The sequence below is a fragment of the Lipotes vexillifer genome, unplaced genomic scaffold, assembly GCF_000442215.2.
Source record: "Lipotes vexillifer unplaced genomic scaffold, Lipotes_vexillifer_v1.1 scaffold618, whole genome shotgun sequence".
Lineage (NCBI taxonomy): Eukaryota > Metazoa > Chordata > Mammalia > Artiodactyla > Lipotidae > Lipotes > Lipotes vexillifer.
The window spans coordinates 1,685,246-1,700,432 of NW_006799025.1; the positions used below are offsets into that span (position 1 = coordinate 1,685,246).

The window sequence follows — 15,187 nt, forward strand, 5'->3', positions numbered from 1 at the left end:
CATTGACTCTCAGAGTTTCAGAAGAAGATGTAAAATAATGAGGTAAATGCACAAGATATTGTATCAGGAGTACTTAATTAAGTATATCCCAGACTCCTCAGGATCTGGAAAAATTATATTCTTCCAAAAGCTTCTCTTGTGTGAACATTTGCCTTCTGCAAAAATTCTTAAAACATAAGCACCTCCTGAGAAAACCAAACGTTTATGTAATATCTCTTTCAGTTTGTTCCTTACTGAGAGCTGTACCCTCGGCCATGATCTGTAACACTCTGAACAGCTCTTGCTAGAATCCTATCTCCTTCCTCTGAAGATGCATGGAAATCTCATTACAAGTGTTCAACACCTGTTCCCTAAAAGGTCTCAGAAATGATGTCAGGTTATTCAGCTCACTTGACAGTGTGTCATGTATTTTTTGTGTTTTTGTTTTATTTTTACTTTTATATGGAATGTGATTCACAGATAAATGCAGTCTTGAAACAGCAAGCTTTCCTCCTTTCATGAGCAGCTCTGTAGAATTTATCATTCTCTAAATCCAGGGTTTGAAACCAACTGATTGATGACCCTCTTATTTATTTACTAACACATGTCAACAGGTAACCAAGTGACATGCAGCAGTGTGGCTCCTGCAGCACCTTGTTAATCCGAGTAGTTTAGATGTATTAAAAAGTCTTTTCACTTGGACAAAACGAGAGTAATGCAAACTGACAGATTTCACCTCTTTATTTCTCAACAGAGTTTGTAAGTACTCAAAGCCTAGACAGATGACTAGTTTGGGAAATCAGGGAGATTTCTTGTAGACCACAGCGAAGTGGACGTAGGGCTTCAAGCACTCAATTTAAAGACCTAATTGAAGAATTTGTAATGCCAGATTTTTTTTCAAAAGGGAAACCTATAAAATATCCCTGAGGCATCATCAGTGCATACACACACATTCACAGTGGCAGGCAGAACCACGATGTTAAAACCAACCATAGAAATACTCAGGAAGTCACCAAGCCCAACCCTACTCTCCACACTTGGTCTTTACACTTGTCCAGCTAGGAGACTCTCTCCAAATCTTGGCATCAAATACTTTATCACCATTAATGCATGAGCTGGCTGCCCTAACAGATCTTGATTATGTGTCAAAGGAAACAAAGACATATGTACAGACGTCAAGATCTTTTGACTAATTTCTTAGCACCCAAGGCTACAAATCTTCAAATTATCTCTTTCATATTGTGGTTGCTGTGTCTGGGAAACTTCTCGTTTCTTCTCCTTCAGCTTGCTTCCCAGCTGGCAAGCCTCTGGAGTGCCTTTCCCCTCAACCACTGCTCATTCCTGAACAAACCATCTTCACCGCCATTGCCTCTCTGGATCCTGCTTGCCTAACCCCCACTGTTCACAGGCAGACTTTCTCCCTGAGAATGGAAAAAAGAGCATAAGTGGCAGGAGAAGTTTAAGTGTGGAGGTGTGAGGGTATTATTCCCTTTATGTGGGAATGTAACAAACGACCATGGAGAGGCTGCTTGTTTCGGGTAAATGTAATTAGAAGACAAGAATATCTAGGCATGAAATTTAAGACGCTATAGGCGTTAATTATGTGATAACTTAGTATTGGCATGGCATAATTGAGATTATCCTGACGGTTTTCAATTTCTGAATCTGAATTATATTGGGGAGAAGTAAATACGGTATATATATATACATGAAGAGCAGTAAACCAGGGAAGGGACCATTTCTCAGTTTCAGCTGCTGAATGTAATCTGTGTATGTGAAATACAGATACAGCTATCATGGCTAAAGCCCAGTCTCTAGGAAAGCCCCTGTTATGCAACTAGCTGACAAAACTGCCAGTGGAAGAAAATTTCTGCTGTCATTAGAATCCTACCACATAGTCCTAGCCAGAGCTAACCAGAGCAAAGTAAACATGCATGTAAGAAAACTTTTTTCTCACTTCAGGCCTTCATAGGCTCTGCAGTCAGCAGCACGATGCAGATATTTTCTTCCTGTGAGATCTTAGATCTTCTGGTTTCACAGATTTAAGGAGAGCCAGAATCTCAACAGCTAAAAGGACTAGGTTAAAACTTTAATAAAACCCAAACCAAGGTGTCTGTTTTTCCAATCTTTTTTGGCCGCACTGCGTGACATCTCAGTTCCCCGACCAGGGATTGGACCCGGGCCATGGCAGTGAAAGCCCAGAATCCTAACCATGAGGCCACCAGGGAACCCCCCTATTTCTCCACTCCTATAAGTCACATAATTATAAAAGCCTGTGACAAATGTTAAACCAAATAATATTAAATTGTGTATGTGTATCCTAATAATCCTCTCTCTGTAATTCCATCACCATCATGTCTTTAAGATCTTAAGAGGAGACGATGACTCCATATTCCTCCTCAAGGAAGATTCACAAAGTGTCACTGACATTTACCTCCAGAGGTATCTGACTTTTTATGGCTTGTCACTTGTGGATCACCACTGGCTGTTGCCTTATGGAGATTCCTCAGTTTGCATCCAGTTTGACTGCCATTGCCTCTAGTCCAGTGTCCAATTCTCCTTTGCTCTATAGCTGACCGTTTCCTTAAAAATGAACTTATTGATGCGAAAGATAATCCAGGTAAAGCAGCTAATGTGACTGTGACTGCAGGACAGTTATTCGAAAGCAGTGTATCATTAGCATGGTTAATTCCAAGGAGATATTAACTGCAACTGTTGGTTTAAATGAGAGGGTCATTAAACAAGTTGGCCCCAAAGGGAGCCTTGGAATTAGGAGGCCACAGACCTATTGTTTTCAAACATCCGTGGCATTGGTATTCTCATGGATTTTTGTTTTTGTTTTTGTTTTTGTGGTACGCGGGCCTCTCACTGCTGTGGCCTCTCCTGTTGCAGAGCACAGGCTCTGGACGCGCAGGCCCAGCGGCCACGGCTCATGGGCCCAGCCGCTCCGCGGCATGTGGGATTCCCCCAGACCGGGGCACGAACCCGTGTCCCCTGCATCGGCAGGCGGACTCCCAACCACTGCGCCACCAGGGAAGCCCTTCTCATGGATTTTAAACGTCCGTAGGCAGGCCATAACATCGTAGATTATTTTCATTCATCTAAGGATTGTCCAAATATGTACCTCATCCTATCTGGGATAACAATACTGAAAGGTAAAATGTGTTCCGATTCTACACAAAAGTCACCTTTTTCCTAAAATGAAGTTTATGTAAAGATATAGCTTGGGCTTCCCTGGTGGCGCAGTGGTTGAGAACCTACCTGATAATGCAGGGGACACGGGTTCGAGCCCTGGTCTGGGAGGATCCCACATGCCGTGGAGCAACTAGGCCCGTGAGCCGCAACTACTGAGCCTGCGGGTCTGGAGCCTGTGCTCCGCAACAAGGGAGGCCACGATAGTGAGAGGCCCGCACACCGCGATGAAGAGTGGCCCCCCGCTTGCCACAACTAGAGAAAGCCCTCGCACAGAAACGAAGACCCAACACAGCAAAAATAAATAAATTAATTAATAAACTCCTACCCCCAACATCTACTTTAAAAAAAATATATATATATATATATAGCTTGATTTCGGGTAGGTAAAGGAGGAAATAATCTGAAGGTTAAACAGGTCATCTTTGTTTTTCATAAACACTAGTAGTTCTCAAAGTGCATTCCCCAAACCAGCACCATCAGCATCTCCTGGGAAATGCGAGTTGTTTGACCCCAAGCAAGACCTTCTGAATCTAAAAAGTCTAGGGGTAGTGCTGTCAATGTGTGTTTTAACAAGCCCTCCAGGTGATTCTGGTGCATGATGAAGTTGCAAACTACAGACCTATACTGAAAATGCTCCATTCATTGATTAGAGTGATGTTTTATGTCTGGCAGTCATAGAACCATAATAGGTTGCAGTCAGACAAGCCAAGAGAGAGTCAGTGATTCTCCATCCTTTTGCATCAGTTGACAGGACCAAGTCTTGGGGTGTCACATACTCGGCAAGTATAGGTCAGGCTGGAGAAGTGGGGTTTAGATTTAGACACCGCCTCTCTCCTGGATTCTGAGGTGGTCTTCTTAGCCATAAAGTTATATACTATTCCCTCTAGAGGACTAAGTCGAGGCAGATTGCCCCCCGGCCGGAATCATCTAATCTAGTCACAAGCTCTAAAAGTGGCAGACAGGTGGGAGGGGGAGGGGTTGTTTTGTTTAATGGGAAAGTGTTTGATCTCCACCCTCCTTCCTTCTTGGGATGAAAAGGCCCATGAGTATTGAGATCTGGCAGGGGTAGGACTCCCAAGGGCCTAGCTGTACTAGACTCTGGTACTGTCTCACCCACCACAGGTTGCTATGCCTGGGGCTAAAGGATGGGTCAGAAAATCTCAATAAAATTTACACTTTCCAACTGAGTCCTCAGTCTGGATCATGCGAAGAGGGAGAACACTGATCTCAGACAACAATTAAGGTAGGTTTAAATTAGGACAGATTAGGGAGCCAGTAGAAATTCCCTGAGCCAGCTGGGCTGGCCTAAAGGGGTGTATGAATGGAAAAAGGCATTTAAGATGGAGGTGGTAGCTCAGATGGAACCATTTCTGATCTCTCTAACTGGTACGGATCATGTAAGGGCCCATAGCAGTGCGCAACGTGTGTAATGTGGTTTTGCCCTATGTTTTTGTAAGAGGGTGAGGTGGCTGGTAGGAGCAGTCATCGTCTACTTTGGCGGAGGAGGGGCACAAGGAAATAGAGGGGTCCGTTCCACCATTTCTCATCGGGGTCTGTGGGTAGATAAGTTTTTCTGACCAGCAGTCCACAGGGAGGGTGCTGACAGTCCTTGCTACTGAATGAACTTTAGGGTTTCAGGTAGAGGAACTCAGGTGTTGTACCCTTGGCCCAACTTCCTTGTTTAGTTAAACCTCACAAGGCAGAGCCTCACTACTTGGGTCTCCACAGTGTCCCATGTAGATGCTTCCATGCTGCTGACATCCTTACTCCTTCCAAACTGTAGGCCTTCCTTTAACTCCTTTCTCTAGAAAGTAGTCATTTGCCCATTTTCTCCCCCTCATTCCTCTTCTTTTTTCTTTCTTTTTCTTTCTTTCTTTCTTTCTTTATTTTTTTTTAGGATTTTCTTTGATTTTTTTACATCTTTATTGGAATATAATTGCTTTACAATGGTGTGTTAGTTTCTGCTTTATAACAAAATGAATCAGTTATATATATACATATGTTCCCATATCTCTTCCCTCTTGCATCTCCCTCCCTCCCACCCTCCCTATCCCACCCCTCCAGGCGGTCACAAAGCACCGAGCTGATCTCCCTGTGCTATGCGGCTGCTTTTTCTTTTTTTCCCCCCGGGACCTGCAGTTCTCCCCAGTCTTTTCTTCAGGCATACAAGTTTCTTACCTCAGTTACCTCCTGAGTGTCAGGGCTTTCTCCCCATTCATCTGATTTTTGTCCTTTAGAGGGAGGGAATTCTTTTTCTTCAGATGGGAGGAGGAAAAGGATGGGAGACTTCAGTGTCAGACTGCTGCTTTCTCTGATCTAATGTTTCGGAGCTCAAGCACCCACCCACTAAAAGGATAATTTGATTCTGAAGAACTCCATATATTACGCATGAGCAATTTAAAGCCCTCTTTTTGATATATCTTTGATCCTATTTCTTGCAAGCTAGTAACTCTTTTCTTGCATATTGAATGCATTTAATTCACTCTTTATCAGAGCTTTATTATAGAACTTCCTCGTACTGAACAAAAATGCATAGGATGCAGCTCTATCCTCTACTTTATAAACTGGTTAGGGAAAGAGATACGTAAATTAATTGTTTGAAGAAATACTGTTTTGTTCATCATTTTATCCCCTCAGTTACTAGTACAATATCTTACATGCAATATATGTTTGTTGAATCAAATTCAGGGCCACAAAATCTGGGGATGTTGAAGAACCAGCAAGAAATCTTAGCGCAAAGGAGGAGATATGGGGATGTATGTATATGTATAGCTGATTCTCTTTGTTATAAAGCAGAAACTATATTATTAGTTTCTCCAATAACTTATACTCCAATAAAGATGTTAAAAAAAAAAAGAAATCTTAGCGCATATATAGGAATTCTATGTTGGTGCACCCAACTGTTATCATGACCTAGATGCAGGGGAGAGTAGCCAAGGCAGTATTGCAGTGGGATTATCGCCATAGCCCTTCAATCCAACACCATCTTGAATTCTAGTCCTTGTTTAGCTGCAAGTACAGATACAATCAGCCTGCTAAAAGTTAAGGTCAAATACATTTCAAATTTCTATGTATCTTATATGGAGAAAAATGGACTGAAATGATTTGACTGGTCTTCTCCCCATATCCCCTTACAACCTTCACAATGAGCATCATTGTGTATCCAGTGTGACAGGCAGTGGCAGGAAAGGAGGCAGCCAGGAGAGGATGCTGAGAGTATGCACCCTCTTTGAAGCAGGGGAGCAGAGTTAAAGCCTGCTAACACACAATGGTCAGGCTGTCTTCTTACATCTCCCCACCTCTGACTTTTTTTTTCCAGTGAGATCTCTTCTTAAGTGTACACAGGTGCATAATTACAAGGGATTTTGCTTGGAGGAGCCTAGCAGTGTTGCCATAGAAAAGTAAAAGTGTTCCAGAAAGAAGAAGTATCGTAGCAAAGAGCAGTGCATTGAAATTCATCAAGAAACCTTGCTACTTTGGGGTGTATTTGTTTTAAATGCCACTATCTGAAATGCGTTACCGACTACCAGCAACTTGGCGTGAAGCTTGAAGAATATAGAGGCATCTGTAATGCTGTAGAAATGTTGCAAAACGAGGGAAAGTGGGCATTTTAAGGGGGAATTCTCAAATACTCACAGTGCTCAGAATTTTAATGGAGCTATCGATAACCTTGTTATCTAGTAGAGTTCTGGCTAAAAAATGCATTAAACTTCTTGGCTGTAGTCAAATGAGTGGCAGCCAGAGATGGCATACATAGTGTACTTGGTAAAAATGCTGTTTATTGAAAGTATTAGAGTGGTCATTATGTTCAAGTACAAAGTTTTGATCCTCTCAGTAAATTTAATCTAGAAAGAATAAAGTGTTTCAGACTGTTTTTAAGTTTCAGTAGAACACAGGGTACTCTGTGAATTTTTCCTTAAGAGGGTGTCAAATGTAAAAGCTGGTTTTGATATATTCACACATAAACAGAAATACGTTTTCAGGTTGCTTCCTTGATTCTTTCCCATTATTGCCTACTTGTGGCTAAGGATATGGTGACTATAAACTCAAGCTTTCAGCTATTTCAGAAGTTTATATTGAACATATATATTCAGTTGAGTGTGAGTATCTGTGTGTATGTTAATCCTATTCAGAGAATTTGAAAGTGGAAAAGAATTCAAGTCACTGTATTATCACTGTTTTAACCTCTCCAAGACACTTTTCCCTAATCTGGAAATGGGGCTCCTGATTCCCTAACTTTCAGAATGGTTTTAGGGGTAGAGTAAATAAATGTACTAAAGTATGTAGGAAAAATACGTTTCTCTTCTGTGATCAAAACAATTACATTTTGTTGCCTTTCCCTTTCCTCATGAAGTTGAAATGACATAACCCAAAATAGGTAAAGCCCAAAATTTATAGGAAGCATAGACTCTCTTAGCTAGAAGGAATCTTAGAGCATATATGGTTCAGTGATTCTTACCATTTGTTTGGCTCATAGACGACTTTGAGAATCTGAAAGTTGTGATCCTTCACTCCCCCAAAAATGCCTCTATACACAAAAATTAGCATGTAATTTTAAGGGGTTCAGGGACTCCCTAAAACCTATTCCTAACCCCTAGGGTTAAGAATCCTCAACTTAATTCAACACCCTCATTCTAAAGATGGAGGGACTTCCCTGGTGGCGCAGTGGTTAACAATCCGCCTGCCAATGCAGGGGACACGGGTTCGATCCCTGGTCTGGGAAGATCCCACATGCCACAGAGCAACTAAGTTCGTGCTCCACAACTACTGAGCCTGCACTCTAGAGCCCACGAGCCACAACTACTAAGCCTGTGAGCCACAACTGCTGAAGCCCCTGCGCCTAGAGCCCGTGCTCCGCAACAAGAGAAGCCACCGCAATGAAGAGTAGCTCCCGCTCGCCACAACTAGAGAAAGCCCATGCGCAGCAACAAAGACCCAATTCAGCCAAAAAAAACAAAAACAAACAAATCTAAAGATGGAAACATTAAAGAATATAAGTGATACGCTCTTGAGAATTAAAAATTATTTTGAAAACTCTTCCCCAAAAATCTCTAATAATTTAAGAACACAGCTTCATCAATTATTTGAGCAGTGTCCTTGGACTACAGCTGCATTTCACTGGTGGACTTGCTGTCTCGTCCACCCTTGGTTTGTGAGTGACAGAAGAGCTATTTGCAATCCCACACAAAGTGAAATGAAATAATTTGGGCATTGATTCTATTTTTAACATGCCCTTTCCCAAAAATTATACTACTGCATTCTCAGTAAACATTCATTAAGTACCTGTCATGGTCCAAAGCCTATTCAAGGTAGTGAGAGCACAAGATCATGAGACCCAGTTTCTGACTGATCTGGGCCTAGTCTAGTAACAGCTCATGAGCTGGTAATAGGGGAACCCAGAGGGAGGAGCGACTCACCCAGCCCCAGAACTTTAGGAAGGTCCTACATTTAAGGTAGCATTAAAGCTGTGTCTTGAATGATGAGTAGGAGTTTTCCAGGCAAAGGATCCAGATATCCTAACCCCCTGTGCATGCAGATTTTACAATGCACCACTTTCCTTTTAGTTTAGAATAATTTGCTTACTTTAAATTTTATGTACATGGTAATTAGGTGGGGTGGCCCATCGAAGACCCATTTGGTGGTTTCATCAGCCACGCATCTCCATTCTCTGAGCCATGCAATCTCCAAACCTCAAGGTCATTATCCTCTCTGACCTGCAATTTCTGTCACTCACAAAGACTTGCAAATCCTTTCTTCAAAGCATCCCTTCTACCTTTCTCTTCTTTTCTGTTCCCATTCCCGTCTTCCCATAGTTCTCCATACACTACACCTGGTCCCCACCAGTCCTTCCTTGTACTACACAACCACAAATACGTTCTCCCAAAATTAATTTATTCTGAAGCCCGGCAAAGAAACATTTGCTCCAGGTTACCAGATAGGATATAGCTACTGAGTCTATTTATTTTCTTACTTAAAGCCTCAGAGAAAAGCTGAGAGAATCCTGCTCCGGACACGCAGGCTCAGCGGCCATGGCTCACGGGCCCAGCCGCTCCGCGGCATGTGGGATCTTCCCGGACCAGGGCACGAACCCGTGTCCCCTGCGTCAGCAGGCGGACTCTCAACCACTGTGCCACCAGGGAAGCCACGATCCAACCTCAGGCTCCTCACCCATCATTTCCCAGAACTTTTTTACTCCAGCCAGGCAAGTGCAGGGTAGAGATGCTAAGAGCCCACACCAAGTCAGGTCTCACCTTTACCACGTGTTAGCTGTGGCATTTCATCTCTGCAAGCTTGTTTCCTCATTTACGACTTACGTGAGTAAATAACCAAATGGCTTAAAGCTGTTAGGAAAATTAGTGTGATGACACATGGGAAGTGCCTGGTGCCGGGTCTGACACGTAATTGGCTCTCAATAAATGGTGACATTTGTAGCCACCTTCATCGTCACCTTCCTCTGAAATGCACCACATCTGACATGCAAGCATTTCTAGAAATCCTTGCTCCTTCTTACCCAGGTCATTTGCTTCTCCTTTAGGACCTGCTTCAGGTTCTGCTTATCTTCCCACTGATATCCCGCCCCCCCCCCCAAATACACCTGCTCTCAGCAGTCTCTCCTAACATCCCCTGCCTCCCCTCTGTTTGCTTTACACTGTTTCCAAACTTTGAAGTTTCCTCACCGCAATAGCGAGAGCTGCCCCCAAGTGGAGCAGACTGTCGTGCAAAGTCACAAGCCTCCTTGACTTCACCCTCGTTTGAGGATGTTGAAGTGATCATGAAACAGAGGGGAGGTTGGATAGTGGATGTCTAAGGGTCCCAGCAGCAGTGATTTTTGGAGTCTGAGTGGTTTAAGAGCAGGGACATGTCTTCTACTCCCTCCTACTTCCCACAGCTAAGATTATTGTGGGCACACTCTGTTGTGTTTGGCGGACTGTTTTCCTGAAGAATCGTCCTACTCTTTGATCCCTGTGACAGATGAGCAGTGGCTTTAATCCTGCAGGGGAGTTTGGGAGGATGTGTATCAGGGTTGGAGGATGGGAAACCCCACGTGCATCACACTGTGACCCATAGTGAGCTTATAAAAAGTGTTTAATGAACAAGCACCAATCATAGGCTGTTTCACTGAATCGTATGTCCCTTGGGAACAAATTAAGAGCAAATGGAAGTCTTCCAAAGTTAAGGCTGAAGTTATAGGGAGATGTAGAGGGAATAGATCTCTTGCCCCGCCCCTGCCAAAAAAACAAAAAGCAAACTCCTTAGGTTCCACAGAAAAAGCTCTTTATCTAAATATTTTATTTTTCTTCCTTACAATCTCCATACAGGGGCAAAGAGAGAGTCCAGAAACGTTTATCTTTAGTATCCTTATTGGAAACTCTATTCCTCACATTTTTGAAACAGTTTCATTACACAGGGCACCTCTAATTTTTGCCAGTTCATTTTATCTCAGAAATCAACTGCTTTGCCTTCTCTGTTGCTGAATTTCAGCTGCACTTAATCTCATTGTGGCCTGGCCTTTTTATACCAGTTTGCAGTAATGCTGAGAGAACCTTCAACTTTAAAGAATGGCTCTTCACCCCTCCCCAGTTGGAGGGGAGGAAATCAGTTAATTGCAGCCTGTCAGAGTTGTTTTAGGTGACTTTTTACTTCTTCCATTTAAGATCAACATGAACCTTAGACATTTCAGGCTGGAAATCTAAATAGCAACAGAAAAGCCTGCTTTTCACTAATGCCAGGAATGACTCATCTGGTGAGAATGGTATTGTATTGATAATACAATACAGAGAGAAGGAAAAGACTGTGGTATCTGCCTTTCTTTGTATGTCTGACCTTGAGGAGAATTATAACTTGTTTGTTGCAGAAGTTGAGCATCTAATGTGCTGATGCACCTGTTAGTTGTAATATGTTAAATGGCAAAGCACTTGCAGTTTCCCATGATTGCTTTGTGGGTGAAATATTTTGTGCAGTCTGGTGAGCTGATTTTTTTTTAAAGACTGTATTCATTTGTATTTCTCGTCTCTCATTTCTCAAAAATATGCTTTCTCATTCTATTTCAACACCCTGGCCTCATCATTAACATCTTAGAATCTGCTTGGCTTTTTATTTTCAAGGTAACATTATTATGATGTGTTTTTAATGCAGAGACCATGAACCAGGCGACTCCTGCCAGGAAGCTGGAAGAGGTTCTTCATCTAGCAGAGCTCTGCATAGAAGTCTTACAGCAGAATGAAGAGCATCATGCAGAGGTGATGGCTTCTTTTAACTGTCACATAAAGCGTCGCATAATGCTTTACCATAGTGGGAGCACCACTGAAGAAGCAGGCTTTTGATACACACCTGGCCATTTATCTACAGAAAACTGAGAACGTGTGTGCATTTCCTGGAAATATAACTCCTATATGTTACAAAGGAATCGTATATGTATATAATTTAGTATCTGTTCCTGACAACTGTCTTCCTGTGAGGAACATGGGAGAACTTATGGGATCTGCCTAAGGTGTACAACTAGTAAGAAGCAGAGCTGGAACATGAACCCCCATCTTCTGATGCCAGATCACTTGCTCTTCCCCCGTGCCCTGATTGCTTTAGTTTAGAAATGTAAGTTAATCAATGTGCAAAAGGAAAAGTAGTGATAAACTATAGGACACCAAAATTGAATAGAAGACGTTCAGAACTGCATGATTGATAACTCCAGTCTTTCACTTTTACCGTCAAACTTTTCTTTAAATTTTCACTTAAACCTTCATTTTTAAGAGATTTTTTTAAAGTTCTAGTACTAATTATATACTGACATTCACTAAAAATATAGAATGGTATTTCATCAGGCAAACTGCTTATTCTGAGACTTAAAAGTGTCATTCTTTCTAATAGCCATGAGTTTATTTTAAAAAACAAGAGTTTTCTGACTGAATTAGGTAGGGAAAATGTGTAGGATTGAATAAATGTAATAAATTTCAGTGCCCTAACAGTGCTTTTATTCTTGAGGAAGCACATGAAATGAGTAAGTATGAAAAAGACCAGGTACAGAAGAATTTATAGAATATTTGTATTTAATGAAGCCTTGTTCTCAAAAATATAAGAAACTACAGGAAGTACGTTTTAAGCAAATTCTCAGAAAAGGATATTCATGAAACCTTGCTATAGATAACTGAGATTTATTGTATCTGGTTATAAATATGATCATTCAAAACATCTGCTTTTAGCTCACACTATGGAACCTAGCTTTTACCTTGCATCTGTCATGTGTGAACTTGTTATGGATATTTTATTTTAAACTGAAGAAACAGCTGCTTCAATAATTTGAAGTGAATTCCCAGGAGGAGCTTTTCTAGGCTAATACTACCGCTATGTTACAATGAAAATGATTATATGATAAAATGTATGTGTGTGTTGTCTTTTGTTAAAAGGCATTATCATCAGAGTATTAGACCTTTTTGAATTAAAAAAAATTTCTGATTGGGTATCCAATTTCATCTAAAGAGGTACATCTAATATTCCTATACATTTCACAAAAATTACATTTAATTTTCCTGCACTAATAAGGAAAATAATAACTCTCCTGTCTTTTAAATGTAATTAGCATGATATACTCCCTGCAACCACTACATGCTTGTTAAAGTACAATGTATCCAAACACAATTAAAATGTAAATATTACTTATTTTCTAATCCACAAAAATACAGTTGACTTTTTTGAACAGAGGTAATCAAAACTCATAAATGTAACTCAACTATATGCCAAAATATAGACGTGTTATGATGACCTCTTTTTAAAATGCTTTGTAACACTATGACATGTCTTCATTCCATAATGCTTCCAAATTCTTGGGATTCTTCAGGGAAGAGAGGTGAGTAAAATTGTTTTCACCATTTTTCTAGTATGGAATAACTCTTTTATTTGAAGATAAGATAGAACACACTCTGGTTACACTTTTAAAGCCACCTTAGTCCCTCTCCTTGGAATTAAAGACTATTTCTTTAAATGGGCAACTCTTTGTTGTACTGTTTCCGTGAATGTGTCTTATTAGTAATTACATGCATAATTATTGCTGGCCGTCTAAGTACAGGCCAGCTGAGAGGATTTTGCCATTTTGGTTTTGGTTTTATCTTTCAGTGTTTTTTTGGCCTTTTTCTTTTTTTAACCAGGAGATCCAGCTTTTCCTTTGAACAGTATTGGGGGGTGAATTGATCTGATTCCCAAGTCATTTCCACAGTGAATTGATGGACTGCATTGTACACTGATGTTGATTTTGCTGAATGTCCAGGCTAGACTCTACTGCACAAAAGAGCACCCGGCCCGGCTCCCTTGGTGAAGGTTAATGCGTCTGCCTCGGAGACCTTCAGGTGGCCGTGTGTCAGCTCCTCTCATTTCCCTCTCCTTCCCTCCACAGGGGCGGTTCACTTCACAAGGCCAAGAGGTTGTTTCTGTCCTTCAGCAATTTCTCAGTTAAGCAGGTTTCACGTCCTTCAGATCTTTGACAGTAACTTACTCCTAACACAGTCCTCCCTTCTCTCTGAAGGCCTCTCCACCTCTCCCCTCAGGCTTTTCTTCCGATTTTCTGTGTTTTCTTTTGAGAAAGACAGTTTACACTCGTTTCCAGAAAATCTTGAAGGACGTCTTCCACATTCCCGTGATGAGACTGTGTCTGACCAGAAACTTAAACAAACTGATCCGACAACTGTCCATCCAAGGCCGCTCACTCTGACAAAGGCGGCAAGTCCCAGATGCCGACCAGAAAGCCTTAGGCTCTCACCAGCCCACCCCCTCTACACACACGCAGCACTTTCCTGCTAAGAAAACTTGCCAGGTGCACAGCTGGTCAGTGACGGGGTGAAGACGCAGGCCAACTCCAGCCTCCTCTCTTTCCAGGGAACCACATTGTTATTTCTTGGTTTCAGTAGAATGGCAGGTATGGGTGCCTTGTCCTAGTTTTGCTGGCAGGTTTGGCACGTAGCATCGTAGCAGGGATATAAATGCAGAGAGGAGGATGACGGTGCAAGCCTGGAGATGTCCCTTCTGTTTTGTCAGGCTCTTCTCCTGGCATATCTTGGGACTCTGCTATGGGGATGGAGAGCTGGAAATATCCCTCAGTGAAGGGGCAGAGAGAGAGGCAACATGATCGATGTGAGCACAGCTCAGGTTGTTACTTTGTGATTTATTGTTGCAGCAGAATCTTAAGTGAAGGTCCCTAAAATATTTTAAATATGATATTGTCCACCATATCAGTGACACTGTAGGCCAGGGGGATGTCTGGCGGTAATTCGGTATTTGCAACTTAGCTCTTGGTTCACTGTAAATGGTTGATGCATTCTGCCCTCCAGCTGGCTGGGTCCCAGGCTGCTCCAGCAGCAGAGTCAGGGCAGGGAGAGGAGTTCAGTACGGACACACATATTTGTGCATGTGGTCATTCACATGAACATCGGTGTCTGGACCAGATTATGTGTCTGGATGGATTCTAACATAAAGAGAATGGATGTTTGATGTTTAAATTTTTTTCCATTGTTTTTACTTCCTCATATCCTTATTCCTCTCTACCACCATGCACATCTAAGGACCTTCTTAAAGTGTATTATACAAAACTTGATCATAGACAAGATCTCTTTACTACCTACTACTAACTAAATTGCACTCATCTCAACAGTTGAGTTCATCTTATTTGCCTAGTATTTATATCTGGATAGCCAGTGAGATAAATCGACATTTTCTTTTTTAGGGCGGGTTTAGGGTTAGATTAGCCTGTGGTCCAACAAATTTTCCTCTTTTTGGAAGAAGATGACCAGTAAGTGGCTTTCATACAACTAAGCTACAGAGGCAGAATTCAATTTGCAGCAGTGACTCTCAAACGAAACTGCATCGGCAAAAATATCCTACCAAAAATGTTTGTTAGTCACTCACTGACTTATAAATGTATAATGTTAAGAGTAGCAGTTTACCCCAACATGTTCTGAAGCATTTTCAGTTCTTCATCTCACTTGGTTATTTCAATATTTATATCCATCTATGAACACAATTAGGGAAA

General features: G+C 41.7%; 1 protein-coding gene across 1 annotated transcript in view; it reads left to right on the forward strand.

Annotated features, from left to right (window-relative positions):
• CADPS2 (calcium dependent secretion activator 2) overlaps window positions 1-15,187 on the forward strand; it is a 524,381-nt gene that overhangs the window by 412,870 nt on the left and 96,324 nt on the right. The window contains exons 18-19 of the mRNA XM_007471293.1: window positions 11,311-11,414; window positions 13,007-13,015. Of these exons, the coding sequence (XP_007471355.1) occupies window positions 11,311-11,414; window positions 13,007-13,015 (113 nt within the window). The remainder of the gene's footprint in view (window positions 1-11,310; window positions 11,415-13,006; window positions 13,016-15,187) is intronic.